General features: G+C 53.7%; 1 protein-coding gene across 1 annotated transcript; it reads left to right on the forward strand.

Moving 5' to 3' along the window:
- Positions 1–4,625: 4,625 nt before the first annotated feature.
- Wnt10b (Wnt family member 10B) lies at positions 4,626–11,934 on the forward strand. The gene is made up of 5 exons (XM_028891898.2): positions 4,626–4,965; positions 5,806–5,919; positions 6,031–6,293; positions 8,444–8,817; positions 9,848–11,934. The coding sequence occupies exons 2-5, from the start codon at positions 5,846–5,848 to the stop codon at positions 10,304–10,306; spliced, it is 1,170 nt and encodes a 389-aa protein (XP_028747731.1). The 5' UTR covers positions 4,626–4,965; positions 5,806–5,845; the 3' UTR covers positions 10,307–11,934.
- The last annotated feature ends 2,381 nt before the right edge of the window (positions 11,935–14,315 follow it).

Here is a 14,315-nt window from a genome sequence, read left to right on the forward strand (position 1 = left end):
TTTCTTCAGCCATTCTCAGTAAATGACAGCCCTGGCCTTCATCCCCAGGGCAAAAATCTTGGAACCAGGGCTAGCCTCTGAAGGCAGGAGGCACACATGTAGTTTACAGACATACAGGTAAAGAACCCACACGCAGCCCGGCGGTGGCAGTGGTGCTCGCCTTTAATCCCAGCAAAGAAAGAACGCACACACATAGAATAAAATAATAATAATAATAATAATAATAATAATAATAATAATAATTATATATATATATATATATTTTTTCTGAGACAGGGTTTCTCTGTACAGCCCTGGCTGCCCTGGACCTCACTCTGTAGACCAGGCTGTCCTCGAACTCAGAGATCTGCCTGCCTCTGCTTCCCGAGTGCTGGGATTAAAGGTGTAGCCACCACTATCTGGATATATATCTTTTAATTTTAAATTTTGGAATTAACCTTTGGCTTATGGGGTTTACACTTCACGCTAGGCTGTCAGCAAACCCTGACCCTCAATCTGTAAAGTTCACACGGAAGGTGGCCCCTTTTCACTCCCCAGCTGCTGTGTGGTGGTAGAAGCCATGGCTACCTCTTCCTATCAAGTCTTCATGCTTTTCCCAACAGTAGTCAAGACCATCCTTTCTAAAAATGAAGTTGCGGCTGGAGAGATGGCTCAGTGGTTAAGAGCATACACTGTTCTTGCCCAGGACCTGAGTTCAATTCCCGGCACGCACTTCAGGCAGCTCACAATTGCCTTGTAACTCCAGCACCTCTGGCCTCCCAGGACACACCTACAAACACACACAATTTAAAAAGTAAACAAGCCGGGCGGTAGTGGCACATGCCTTTAATCCCAGCACTCAGGAGGCAGAGGCAGGCGGATCTCTGAGTTCGAGGCCAGCCTGGTCTACAGAGAGAGTTCCAGGACAGGCTCCAAAGCTACACAGAGAAACCCTGTCTCGAAAAACCAAAAAAAAAAAAAAAAAAAAAAAAAAAAAAAAAAAAAAACCAACTTTACAGTAGCTTACAAGGCATCATCGGATCGGATGACCCCATTCCTTCCTGGTTCTTCAATTTCACAGCCAACCAGTTTCCCGCTTGAGAATTACTCCCCCACGTTGACCTCTGGTCCTTTGAACATACCAAGTGTGGTCCTTTCTCAAGGTCTGTGTACCTTTCTGTCTTTGGGAATCTCCTCCTTAGATCTCTTGAGGTATTATTGTTGTTGTTGTAAGGCAGGCTCTCACTATGAAGCCCTGGCTAGCCTGGAATTCACCATGTATACCAGGCTAGCCTCGAACTCACTGAGATCCACTTGCCTTGGCCTCTCCCGTGTTCAAACTAAAGGCACGGCTCATGAGCTGCCACTCCTAGCTCTGGCCTTGAATCCTCTCTTGTTTTAAAATTAATTAGATTTACTTATTTTTCTTTGTAGTATGAATGTTTTGCCTGCGTGCATGTATGTGCACATCACCCATGCCTGTTGGATCCCATGGAACTAGGATTATGAATGGTTGTGAGCCACCACGTGGGTGCTGGGGACTGGACCTGGGGCTTCTTCAAGGGCAGCAAGCGCTCATCACTGCTGATCTCTCCAGTCCCCTGGCCTGGATTCTCAATCTTCCTGCCTCAGCTTCCTTATTACAGGCGCATGTGACCCGGCGCTCTCTATTCCTTTTGGCTACAGTTAACTGCAAAGGATTGATGTAGAATCGCAGTAGCAAAACAGGGCCCTCGGAATAGCTGCAGGAGAGAGGTGGTGGGGTGGGGGAAGGGACCCTCGCTTAGGCCTTGGGATCTAGACAGAGCTCTGGATCAAGGATCAGAGTTCTTGGGCATGCCTTTGAAGCACAGGCAGGCAGCAGGCACTACCCTTCGGGCTGGCAATGGGCAGCCCATCCAAGGGCCTCTAGTAGACGAGGGGGTAAAATTCCCTAGGGTGGTCCACAAGCTTTGTTGGGGCTAACTGCTGAACGTGGGGGTTTCCTTGGAGTCCAGTAGGTGTGTCTGCAACATCTCTGGCGCCTCTGGGTGGTGGCCTTCGGCACTGCAGTGGAAGACCGGCGAGGTGGAGGGAGGCATCACGGCTGAGCTCACCGCCACAGGCGCATCCATCCCTCCCGGGCCTATAATTTGGGTTCCCTGGGCTGGCCGCCCCTATCAGCGGCTTAGCAACAGATGAGTCACCCAAGACCCCAGCCAAGGCAAACATCAGGGGAGGGGGAGGAGGAGGAGATTCCCGAGTGTAGCCACCGCCTCAGTTTCTTGATCCCCCCCCATCTCCAGAGGCCCCCACTCTCTTCTTTGAGACTCCTCCGCCCTTCCGGGCCTCGATGTTCTTCCCACGGAGTTTTGCTACACTCTCCGTCCTCACGAGGGGAAGAGTAACCTACTTTTCTCACGGAGAGGAAGGTGGACCAGGTTGCTCCCATGTCCTCCCTGTATCCATGGCAGCCCCCTTTAGTTCCCCCTCTTGTCTTTTGGTCCCAACCCTTGTCAAGGTCTCTCTGGTTCCTGCTCCTCCCCTTTCTTGGAGCTGGCTGCGTGCTTGGGGTATTAGGCAATGGGTGTGCCCCCACAGCCCTCTCCAGGCCCCGCCTGTCCCACCGCCCTCTAGCTGCCTGTGGGTCAGTGCTCAGGCCAGACGGTCGGCAGGAGGGCACCGAGGGCCAACTCAGGCCACCCACTGCCTGCCCATAGCCTCTATCAGAGAGCTAGACTTCATAGACTTCAGCCAGGAGAGAACCGCGGGGTGGGCGAGCTCTTAGGACTGGGATAGCCCAACTTGGGGAGCCCCCAGGCCACTGAGAAGTTGAGCCTCTGGCTGCTGATCTTCCTTAGCCCCTTCATTATTATTGTTATTGGTTTTATTTATTTATTTATTTATTTTTTTGAGACAGGGTCTCTCTACATAGTCCTGGCTGTCCTGGAACTCACTATGCAGACCAGGCTGGCCTTGAACTCACAGGGATCCACCTGCCTCTGCCTTCCAAGTGTTGGGATTAAGAGTGTGGGCCACCACTCTCCAGCTTGCCTTACTTAGCCCTTTCATTACATCTGACAAAATGCTGGAGCCAGTCAGGGGTAGCATCGGAGAGGAGACAAATAGGAACAAGACAAAATAAAACTGAAAGTGGGAATGGGACCACAGCCACGTGGAGAAACATAAATGTCCATAAGGTACTGATGGAGAAAAGGTCTGTGGGATACCCTTCCAGGGGCCTAGGTGAGTCTCAGACTGACAGGCAGGAAAGAGGAGAGGGTACTGGTAGGGATCCTGGATTATGGAGTAATGGATGGAAGCTGCTGAAATTATATTTGTCCACCTCAGAAGTCGTACATGGTTTGGCCCTCTTCCCTTAAATGAGAAGGAGGTTCAGGAGGTCTTGGACCGCCTGTCCCTACTCCAGAGGTGGTGGAATCAATCAGAAAGAGAACCCTACTGTGGTCCAGGCTGTCTAGCACACTGGCTCTAGCACCTCCCCTCCCCAGCACTCAGTGAGCAGCCCCACAGACCTAACCTCCCCTGTACTGTTTAGACACCTAGCCAGCGGTGTCCCTTCAGGCCGAGGCAGACCGGGGCTGGCTGCCCAGCCTTGCTGCTTGCCGCCACCGCCACCGATGGTGGTTGTGGCTGTGGGTACCAGCCCTGTGCTTCTGTTTCCTGGGGGGGTCGTCCCTGAGTCCATGGGCCTCGGGTGCGCAGGGCCAGCCGTGGTGCTGTGCTTGGGGCTGCGGTCTGGCAGGGGCTGGGGGTGGTTGGGAAGCCTGAGGCCCCTCTCTGGCAAAAATAGTCCGCAGTGGTTAGAGCTGGGAGGGTGAGTCAGGCGCGAGTGCGGCGGCGCCTAACCCCTTCGCTGCCGCCCGAGGTAAGGCGTTCATGCCTCCGCCTGCGCGCACCCAGGCCAGGTTCTTTTCTGGCTGCCCTGGAGTTGGGCTCCATTTGGAATTCCTGAGGCCTCCCCTCAACCCTTATAAAAGCAAATGTGCGAGCATGAAGCATGAATTTGGGCCACCTCAAGCGTTCATTCAGGAATTCCGAATAGGAGACCCTGGAGAGGAAGCCTACAAGAGAAGGGAATAATCATAGGGGCAGACTGGAGATCTTTGGAGCTACCCGAGCTTTTGACGGAGGCCAAATTCTCAGGCCAAAGCTGACCCCTCCCAAGGGGCAGGCGTGTGGCTCCGAGGTGGGCGGGAGCCAAGCAGCACAGTGGCTCCTCACTCGCTGGCTCCCAGTGCCCCGGTGCGCATAGCCTCTTGGGCTCTACAAGAGATTGTCAGAAACTCGAAGGTCGTCCAGCTCCGTCGTCAGCGTGTTAAAGGGGCGCTCCAGCCGCCCACTCTCGGTGGGCAAACGGGGGCAAAGAAAAAACGATGAAAGATACTGCCATTGGGACCAGTTCCTGGTTCCTTGGTCAGGGCCTCTGCACCCTCTCAGACCCCAGAGCAGGTGAGAGGAGCTACTGCCGCTTTCCCCTGGAGTGGGGCTAATCGTGATCACGGGCGTCGGGGGAGAGGGTGTGTGTGTGTGTGTGTGTGTGTGTGTGTGTGTGTGTGTGTGTGTGTGTACGCTTTTGGGGGGGAGCGGCTGCGTTCCCCTGGTCAAGGCAGGGGTGGGGTGCGGGTGGGGTGGGGATGCCCCGGGCTCTGGGAGGGGCCGCAGCTCCGTCAGCTCCAGCAGAACCACCCGTGAGTTAGGTCGAGCCGAGCCAAAGCCCCCGGTGCTTTGTCGCGGGTTCGCTCGCTCGCTCGCTCGCTCGCTGTCTGGATCTCTCCCTCCCTTCCACCCTCCCTTCCTCCCGGCGGCGGCGGCCGCGGCGACGCTGGAGAAGCGGCGGCGAAGAGGAGTGGCCCGGCGCTGGAAGAATGCTGCTCTGCCGAGGGGGCCGAACCCGACCCAGTCTCCCCACCGTCTAAGCCGCACGAGCCAAGCCCGAGTGACCCAACCGCGAGTGTTGTGGATCCTGCACCTGAACCGCTGGAGGTAATGGGGCGGTAGAGGACAGGGCGGGCAGAGACTAGGCAGGCACTGCGGGCAGACGGACAGACAGACAAGCGTCCACCCTCAAGAGCACCGACAGAAAGCCAGGAGATATACCTACAGAATAAAGGAGTGCCTTCGGACTTAGAGGGCAATGGACGCCAGCAAAGGGGTGGGGATGGGGGTTTGACCCGTGGGGACCAGACGGGGTGGCACTCTGCAGTGGGAATGTGTAGTTAGTTGGGGGGGGGTGGTGGTGGATGGGGAAGTGGACTCAGCTGGAGCCACCCGCGTTTGCGGAGGGTACCTGGTTTCCCCCGTCGCCTTTGGGGCACCTGGCCCTTTTTCCCTGTTGGGCGTGGAGGTCAGAGCGCCTGGCCTTGGACTCTTCTAACCTAGCTTGCCTGGTATTGCCAGCACCGAGGAGGCGACACCCCTCCAGGTGGTGGGGAACCCCCTTCTGATCCCCCCTCCCTCTAACCCTGTAAGGGCGGGTACATCAGTGGTGGGGCCCTCAGAGAGGGAACAGTTGCTGAGGAGGGATCGAGGGTCCTAGAGGAGCTGTGGCAAGTCCGCATGTGAGTGTCTCAGGACCCTCTGTTGCGTCTTGACGGGGTTGGGCTCCAGGGGCGCTCCCGAGGGCCCCGAGCTGCTTAGATCCTTCCTCTTTGAAGGGTTCCAGAACCCAGGCGCTGGAAGTCGAGGGGTGACTCTTATTGTGTAGTTTGGGGGAGAGATGAGAAAAGTCAGTGGGGCCACAGTGATGGCTTAGGGGACCGGAATAGAGAACCCTCCGTTCCAGGGAGCTATTCTCTTCTTCATCAGATAATCCCTGTCCCGCAGGCGCTGATTGATTCGCCCACCGGAGCCTCCGGGCTTCGACATGCTGGAGGAGCCCGGGTCTCGGCCTCCGCCCTTGGGCCTCGCGGGTCTCCTGTTGTTGGCTTTGTTGAGTCGGTGAGCATTTTTCCAGTTTGGGGGGTGAAAAGCACCGACCTGGGCTAGGGGGTCGTTGGAGGGCGTGTGACTAGACCCCAGACCCCCAGACGCCTTGTCCCTTGTTCTCAGGGCTCTAAGCAATGAGATTCTGGGCCTAAAACTTCCCGGTGAGCCGCCGCTGACGGCCAACACGGTGTGCTTGACCCTGTCCGGCCTGAGTAAGCGGCAGCTGGGCCTGTGCCTGCGCAGCCCCGACGTGACGGCGTCCGCGCTCCAAGGGCTGCACATCGCCGTCCACGAGTGTCAGCATCAGCTGCGCGACCAGCGCTGGAACTGCTCGGCCCTGGAGGGCGGCGGCCGGCTGCCGCACCACAGCGCCATCCTCAAGCGCGGTGAGCCCTGCCGGGGCTGCTGGCTGCCTGGCTGCCTGGCTGCCTGGCTGTGCTGCCGCCCAGGGGTTGGGGGCAGGCCGAGGCGCGCGGAGGCGGGAAGGGACCGGTTCGCGGCTGCGGGAGGGGCCTCTCCGGGAATTTCCCCGGGAGCCGCGCTCAGCTGGGGCTGCTCACCCGTCTGCGCCTCCCTCGGCCTGCCTTCCACCTGCGTCGCTGGCAAGGCAGCTGGGTCCCTGCTCCCCTACCCTAGGGCCTCGCTTTTCTGCCTCCACCCAGCTCGATCCGGGATGCACCTGTGAACGGGAGGTGCCCCCAACCCAAGAAGCTTCAAACACCCCTCTACCCCCTGTTTTCTCTCCCCTCCCTCTCCACCCAGACAAGCCCAGGCTGGTGTCCCCAGAGTCTCAGCGGGGGTGGGGTGACGCCCCCAACCGTTTAAGGGTTAAACCTGCTCCCCTAATTGCTGGGGTTCCCAGGAGCCAAAGCTGGGAACAAAGACCCTGACTGGCTTTGAAGCTGGGGAGCAGCCCCCTCCTCTGTGCTGTGGGGGCCCCAGGTGTCCCTCACCTGAACAGGTGAGGGATGGCTGGAGGGGCAGAGAACAGGTCACTGCTGGCCTGGTCTAGAAGGAAAGGTCTGGGAGGCTCCACTGTCTCTCCCCATGCTCAACTGGAGTTTACTCCCTGAGGAGTAAAGATCCACGGGGCTCAGTCCAGGGTAGGGTAGTGCTTTGGGGACTATGGGGTTAATAGGCAGCTGCCATCTGCAGGGGAATTCCCAAGACGTGTGCAAACAGCTTCACCCTTGGATGGTTGGGGGATCTTGAGGCTGGCCCTGGAGCCCTAGATTCCCTGGTAAGAGACGCCTGGTCTCCAACTGTCTTTCATCTTCTCAGCACTCCAAAGGGCCCTTGCTTAAAACGGAGTGAGGGACTCCTCCTTCTCTGCAGGGCCTGGTGTAGTGGAAGGTTTTGACACTCAAAGGGTGAGGATGTCTCTCTAAGCCTGGGAAAGACTTGTCATCCCAAGCCTCCTCCTTGGTGACCCCCAAAACATAAGAAAGAGGCCAACTTTTTAAAAGGGCCTTGGGGAAAATCCCTCCGGCCTTTCTCCTCCTCCCAATGTTTTATAAGGTAATAGCAGGTTAGAATAAACATAGAGGGCAATCTTGAAGGGCAAATATAAAAACTAGAACCTGGGAAGGGGGTGGGCAGTTCCAGTGTGTTAGGATTGTTACCGTGGCAGTACATGGTCGCTTGCTTAAAAGACTCATTTAATAAAGTGTGTGTGTGTGTGTGTGTGTGTGTGTGTGTGTGTGTGTGTGAAGAACCCTCAAACCAAAGGTTCCCCCTCCACCCCCCACCTCCTGCTAAACTCCCCGCAGGGTTGGGGAATTTCTAAGTCTTTTAAGTGTAGAACTCCTGGAACACACCTTCAAAACTCCTCGGGACTCCCTCTGACTCATGGGAAACTCAGAGGGCTCCCTAGGCCGGTGGTTCTCAGCCCCCTGGCCTGTGGGTCATGAACCCCACAGGGGAATGAATGACTCTTTCACAGCAATCACATAACAGGTATCCTGCATATCAGATATTCACATTATGATTCATAACAGTAGCAAAATTGCAGATATGAAGTAGCAATAAGATAGTTTTATGGTACGGGTCACCGCAGCATAAGGAACTGTATGAAAGGGTCCCAGCACTAGGAAGGTTGAGAACCACTGTTCTAGGCTCTCTCTTACATTCACACCCCCAAATGACAGATTTACAGAGGTTTGGCTTTAGCCATATCTTGACCCCATGGGTCTCTTATTATAGCGGAGGGAACTGAGACCTGGTGCTATTCCTTGTCTCAGGACATCGTCCCAAATCACTCAGCTGGAAAATGATGGAGTCGGGATTCAGTTAGAAATTTTTGACATTGGCTGGCTGGGCAAGGTGGTGGCTTACACCTGTAATCCTAGCACTTGGAAGGCTGAGGCAGGGGGCTTGTCAAGTGTTCAAGGCCAGCCTGGACTACATGGCAAGACCCTATCTCAGTATATATATTGACATTGGAGGTTGGCTGGTTCCTCCCCCACTCCCCCACCTGCCTTCCCCCCTCAGCTGCATGTACACCTTACCTCAACGCTCACACCCATTTTCTCCCCAGGTTTCCGGGAAAGCGCTTTCTCCTTCTCCATGCTGGCTGCTGGGGTCATGCATGCTGTTGCTACAGCCTGCAGCTTGGGCAAGCTGGTGAGCTGTGGCTGCAGCTGGAAGGGCAGTGGTGAGCAGGACCGGCTCCGGGCCAAGCTGCTGCAGCTTCAGGCACTGTCTCGAGGCAAGAGTTTTCCACACTCGCAGCCCAGCCCTATCCCTGGCCCAGGTCCCAGCCCTGGCCCCCAGGACACGTGGGAATGGGGTGGCTGTAACCACGACATGGACTTTGGAGAGAAGTTCTCTCGGGACTTCTTGGATTCCAGAGAAGCTCCCCGGGACATCCAGGCGAGAATGAGAATCCACAACAACAGGGTGGGACGCCAGGTATGTGTGCTCATCGCGGCATCCTGGGTCGCAGGGTCTCGCTATGTGGTACAGGCTAGCCTCAAGTTCAGAATCCTCCTTAGTCTGAGTGCTGGACTGTGGCTGTGGCCACCAAACCCAACTTTTCTCAGTCTCTCTCTCTCTCTGTGTGTCCCTCCCTCCTGAGAGGCCCCACAGAGTAACAGGATGAGGTATGATGATCACCACTTGTCACTAGTAGGTCACCCAAAACACAGGAGAATCTACAGGAAGCTGCCTGATGGGGCTTACCGGATACTAAGGTGGAGCTAGCATATAGTATTTTTTTTAATTAATTTATTTATTTGGTTTTTTGAGACAGGGTTTCTCTGTTGTAGCTTGGAAGCCTGTCCTGAAACTCTCTCTGTAGACCAAGCTGGCCTCGAACTCACAGAGATCCGCCTGCCTCTGCCTCCCGAGTGCTGGGATCAAAGGCGTGCGCCACCACCGCCCGCCTTAGTATTTTATTTTTTTTTAATTTAATATGTATGGTTGTTTTGCCTGTATGTATATAGGTCTGTGCACCACTTGTGTCCCTAGAGAGGGCATTGGATTCTCTGGCACTGGAGTTACAGTTGTGAATCACGAATCACCATGTGAGGGCTAGGAGTTGAACCCAGGTCCTCTGGAAGAGCAGCCAGTCCTCTTGACTACGGAGTCACATCTCCAGCCCGCACATACTGTATTCTGTATGTGCCCAGCACTTGGCTCATTGCTTAGAAACTGTCCCAAGAGCTGCCTTCCCCACAGACTTTAGGGACACTCTTGCCGTCGCTCCGCCGTATCAGTGTTTACTCTGGACAGAGCACTGGACTGGGATTTAGGTGACTGGGACTTATCGCCTTGCTCTGCCTTCATAAAATGAGGCCGTGGCGCTGGTGGCTAACTTCCCCGACGGTCTACTCGCCCCTTCTTGAGTTCGGGTCCCTTCCTTCTTCTGTGTCCCAGGCTCCATTCATTGACGCCCACCCCGCCCCTCATCCCTCCTCTTCTTGCCGCTCTGATGTTCTAGGTGGTAACTGAGAACCTGAAGCGGAAGTGCAAGTGCCATGGCACATCAGGCAGCTGCCAATTCAAGACTTGTTGGAGGGCGGCTCCAGAGTTCCGGGCCATCGGGGCAGCGCTGAGGGAGCGCTTGGGCAGAGCCATCTTCATCGATACCCACAACCGCAATTCTGGAGCCTTCCAGCCCCGCTTACGTCCCCGGCGCCTCTCGGGAGAGCTGGTCTACTTCGAGAAGTCTCCTGACTTCTGTGAGCGAGACCCGGCTGTGGGCTCACCAGGCACCAGAGGCCGGGCTTGCAACAAGACCAGCCGCCTGCTGGATGGCTGCGGCAGCCTGTGCTGTGGCCGTGGGCACAATGTGCTCCGGCAGACACGAGTGGAGCGCTGCCACTGCCGTTTCCACTGGTGCTGCTACGTGCTGTGTGAGGAATGCAAGGTCACAGAGTGGGTCAACGTGTGTAAGTGACGGGAGCCGCACCTTGGGACTAAGGAAGAACGCTGTGTGATGGGTACGCCTTTTCAACCCTTTGCTCTGATTTCTGTCCAGGGTTAATCATGGCCCCTGGAAGCTCAAAGCACCTACCTGGAAACAGCTTTGGGGGGGGAGTAGGGTCAGGTGAAATCTGTGATGAACAGCCTTTGGTGGGGAAAGAGGTCACCATATTCTGTTCTTAAACACACGAATGGACTGAGATGCAGTGCACTGTATTGTTCCCCTCTTCTGAACCTCTGGGGTCTCTTGGGCCCAGATTTATACTCCGTTAGATAGGGAGGCTATCATCTGACCACTCGTCTTCCTTGAAGAATAACAGCAGGCATTGTGTGGAGTCATTAAGACCCTGTACAGAAAGAGATCGCCTCTTCCTATTTGTGGTTCTCAAACTCCTCCACTACCAACCAGAACCTCCTTAAGGAGATGTTTTCGGTTGGAAAAGGACAGAAGACTGCAGGGAACTCTCAGCTGTCTGTTCAGGCTCTTAGGGAATCCTTCTCCTTCCAGTGGTTGAAAGGGTCCCTCCAAAGGAAAGGTCTTTGCTATGAGCCGTAGAGGCTTTTCCCTTCTTCAGCAGAAAGGGTGGGGATGGATAATTTATTGTACTGAGACATGTTCTTGGTTCCTGTTTGAAACTAAAATAAATTAAGTTGCTGGACTGGCTGCTGGCGGATGCAGATGGCGGTGTGTCTAGCCACACTTGGGGTAGCAGCCTGTGGTTTTGTGTTTGTTTTGGTTCCCATGTGAAGCCTGGACTCCTGTACTCAGTGACTTTCTATGTGTATCCTGCTGACTTCCACGAAGGAGCTGAAGAGATGCTCTGTGACCGAGTTCAGATTCTCAGTCTGTAAGACCAAGGTGGGCTTCTGGGTGGGAGGACTCACAGATCCAAGTGTACACAGAGCCTGCTCACCCTGAGCCCTCAGCTCTGGGCATCTCCTCCGTCGTTACTTAGAACAAAGGTGGGCAACCCTCTCTAGCCTGCAAAGGGCTGGATGGCAGATACCCGAGGCTATTTATACTGTGGTCTTTATGCCATCTGCTCACCTCTACCATAATTACTCAATTCTGATGTTATAGACCCAAAATAGTTATGGGCAGGGGGATGGACAAAAGCAGACACAGACCGCACTTGATGGATGGGTGTAGCTGTGTTCAGCACAGTCACAAACTGGTCTGCAGGCCCGGCATGCTCCTCTGGCTTGTCACTCATTGACCCCTCCCCTCTGCAAGGTCACATCTGCTCTGGGAGTTTCAAGTCTTAAATGTTGTGTGACAATGTGCGTGAACTTAGAAGAGCAGGTACTGTTGTCTCTGAGTCCCAGCCAGACTTGGGGAGGGTGGCGGTACGTGCAAGGCCCATGGGAAAATAACGAAAGGCATGCCTGTCTCAAAATGCAAATTATATCCATAGGCTGCCCTCATTCTCCTGAGTACTGGGGTTGATCATGGGTGGGCCCTACCAGGCCCAACTAAAATGAGATTTTTTTTCTAGCAAAACCAGCATTCTCTGCCATTGAATTATCTGCATATAGGTTTTGTTCTTTATTCATTGTTCTTTTGTATTTAACCCAAGTAAAGAAATTCCTTTATCTTTTCAATTTTTTCTATGTTTATTTGTGGATGTGTGCATACACATGCGTGGGAGTGCACATGGGAGTGGATGCAGGCGTGCCATGGCGCTCATGTGGAGGTCACAGGGCGACTTGCAGAAGCCAGAAGCCAGCTCTCTCCTTTTACCACACGGGTTCCAGGGACTGAACTTAGGTCTTCAGCTCGGTGGCAAGCCCCCTCCCCCCATCTTACTGGCCCCTCCCTTATCTTTTCAGATATAAGTAGAGAGAACAGAATTTCTTCTCCAACATATCCAATTCCTAGCCAAATATCTTTGAAAAGAAACATTTGTTTGTTTGTTTGGTTTGTTTTTCCCGAGACAGGGTTTCTCTGTGTAGCCCTGGCTGTCCTGGAACTCAATCTGTAGACCAGGCTGGCCTTAAACTCATAGAGATCTGTCTGCCTTCTGCCTCCAAAGTGTTTAGATTAAAGGTGTGTGCCACCCCCACCTGGCTGAAAAGAAACGTCTTTAAGGGTGGGGGTGGCCGGAGAGATGGGTCAACAGTTAAGAGCATTGTCTGCTCTTCCAAAGGACCCAGGTTCAAGTCCCAGCACCCACATGGCAGCTCACAACTGTCTGTAACTCCAGTTCCAGGGCTTCTGACACACTCACACAGACATATATGCAGACAAGACACCAATGCATATAAAATAAGAATAAGTAAATCTCAGCCAGGTAGTGATGGTGCATGCTTTTAATTTCAGCACCCAGGAGGCAGAAGCATGCAGATTTCTGTGAGTTTGAGGCCAGTCTGGTCTACAGAGTGAGATCCAGGACAGCCAGGGCTACACAGAGAAACTCTGTCTCAAAAAATCAAACCAAACCAAACAATACCAAGAAAGAATAAAATAATTTAGTGTGGACAGAGGATTTGCAGCACACTTTCAGAACACCCACATATTTAGGGGGCCATAAGATGCTCCCAGGGAGATTAGAGACACCACCTGCTGCTCTTGCAGAGGACATGGATTCGGTTCCCAACACCCACAGCCATCTGTAACTCCAGTTCAGAGGATCTGGGGCCCTTGTCTGGCCTCTGCAGGCTCCTGCACATGCATGGCAGGTATCCATGCATGCAAAAACACTCATATAGAAAATAAAAATAGATATTAAAAATAACACCAAAAAGATGATGCCAGGGAATGCAGAAATAATTTTCTATTCCTCTCCAGGCAAGAGATGGATCTGCTGCCCACGTTTCTCTTAAGTCAGGTGGCACAGCTGGAGGGGGGACCAGAAGAGGTTGAGAAGTGTCGGATCAGGGTAGTGCTCCACGGTGACATTACAACTTTTTCTTTTGGGAGGCCAGGTGTGGTGGCGCATCCTTTTAATCCCAGTACTCAGGAGGCAGAGGCACACAGATCTCTGTGAGTTCGAGGCCAGTCTGGTCTACACAGTGAGTTCCAGAACAGCCAGGGCTCTGTAGAGATACCCTGTCTCAAAAACAAAACAAGGGACTGGAGAGATGGCTCAGAGGTTAAGAGCACTGCTTGTTCTTCCAAAGGTCCTGAGTTCAATTCCCAGCAACCATATGGTGGCTCACAACCACCTGTAATGAGATCTGGCACCCTCTTCTGGCCTGCAGGGATACATGCATGCAGAATATTGTATACATAATAAATAATAAATCTAAAAAACAAACAAAAAAAACCCAAAAACCAAAACAAAACAACAAAATTGGGGGGGGGGTTGGAGAGATAGATCCATGATTATGAGTACTTGTTGCTTTTGTAGAGGACCTGGGTCTGATTCCCAGCTACCACATGGAAGTTCTCAACTGTCTGGAACTCCAGTTCTAAGGGATCCAACACCCTATTCTGACCTCCACAGGCACTAGGCATACACAGCGTACACGGACATACATGCAGGCAAAACACTCATATACATAAATAAGTCTAAAAATTTTAAAAAATATGTGTATATGTACATGTATGAGTATCCAAAACAGAGTCTTGAATTGGCTGGAACGGAAGTTTTAGGGTGTTGTGAGCTGCCTGGCATGGGCCCTCTGTGAGCCATCTTCTCAGTTCCATGGCAACAGTTTATCAGATGTCGGACACTTGCTCACTTGGATGAGGAGAGGAGGAAAGGAAAGGGGACTGAAGAAAGAACGGGCTTGGGTAGACCAAGACTAACGGGGAGAATCCGGCATGGGGACGCCTTACATTCGGGAGGACGTGCTCTCCAGTGGCGCTGTGGCCGGAGCATTCTAGCTTTTCCTGTTTCCATCCTCCTAGTCCCTCTGGCTCCCTTCCTTTCCTGGCATCCCCTTCTCTTTCATCACACACTCTGTGGCAAACTTAAGCCCCAAACCACAACCTTGACAAATTCCAATTGGATTTTGTCAGCAAGGCCAACACCCCCTCC

The sequence above is a fragment of the Peromyscus leucopus genome, chromosome 20 (genome assembly GCF_004664715.2).
Source record: "Peromyscus leucopus breed LL Stock chromosome 20, UCI_PerLeu_2.1, whole genome shotgun sequence".
Classification (NCBI taxonomy): Eukaryota; Metazoa; Chordata; class Mammalia; order Rodentia; family Cricetidae; genus Peromyscus; species Peromyscus leucopus.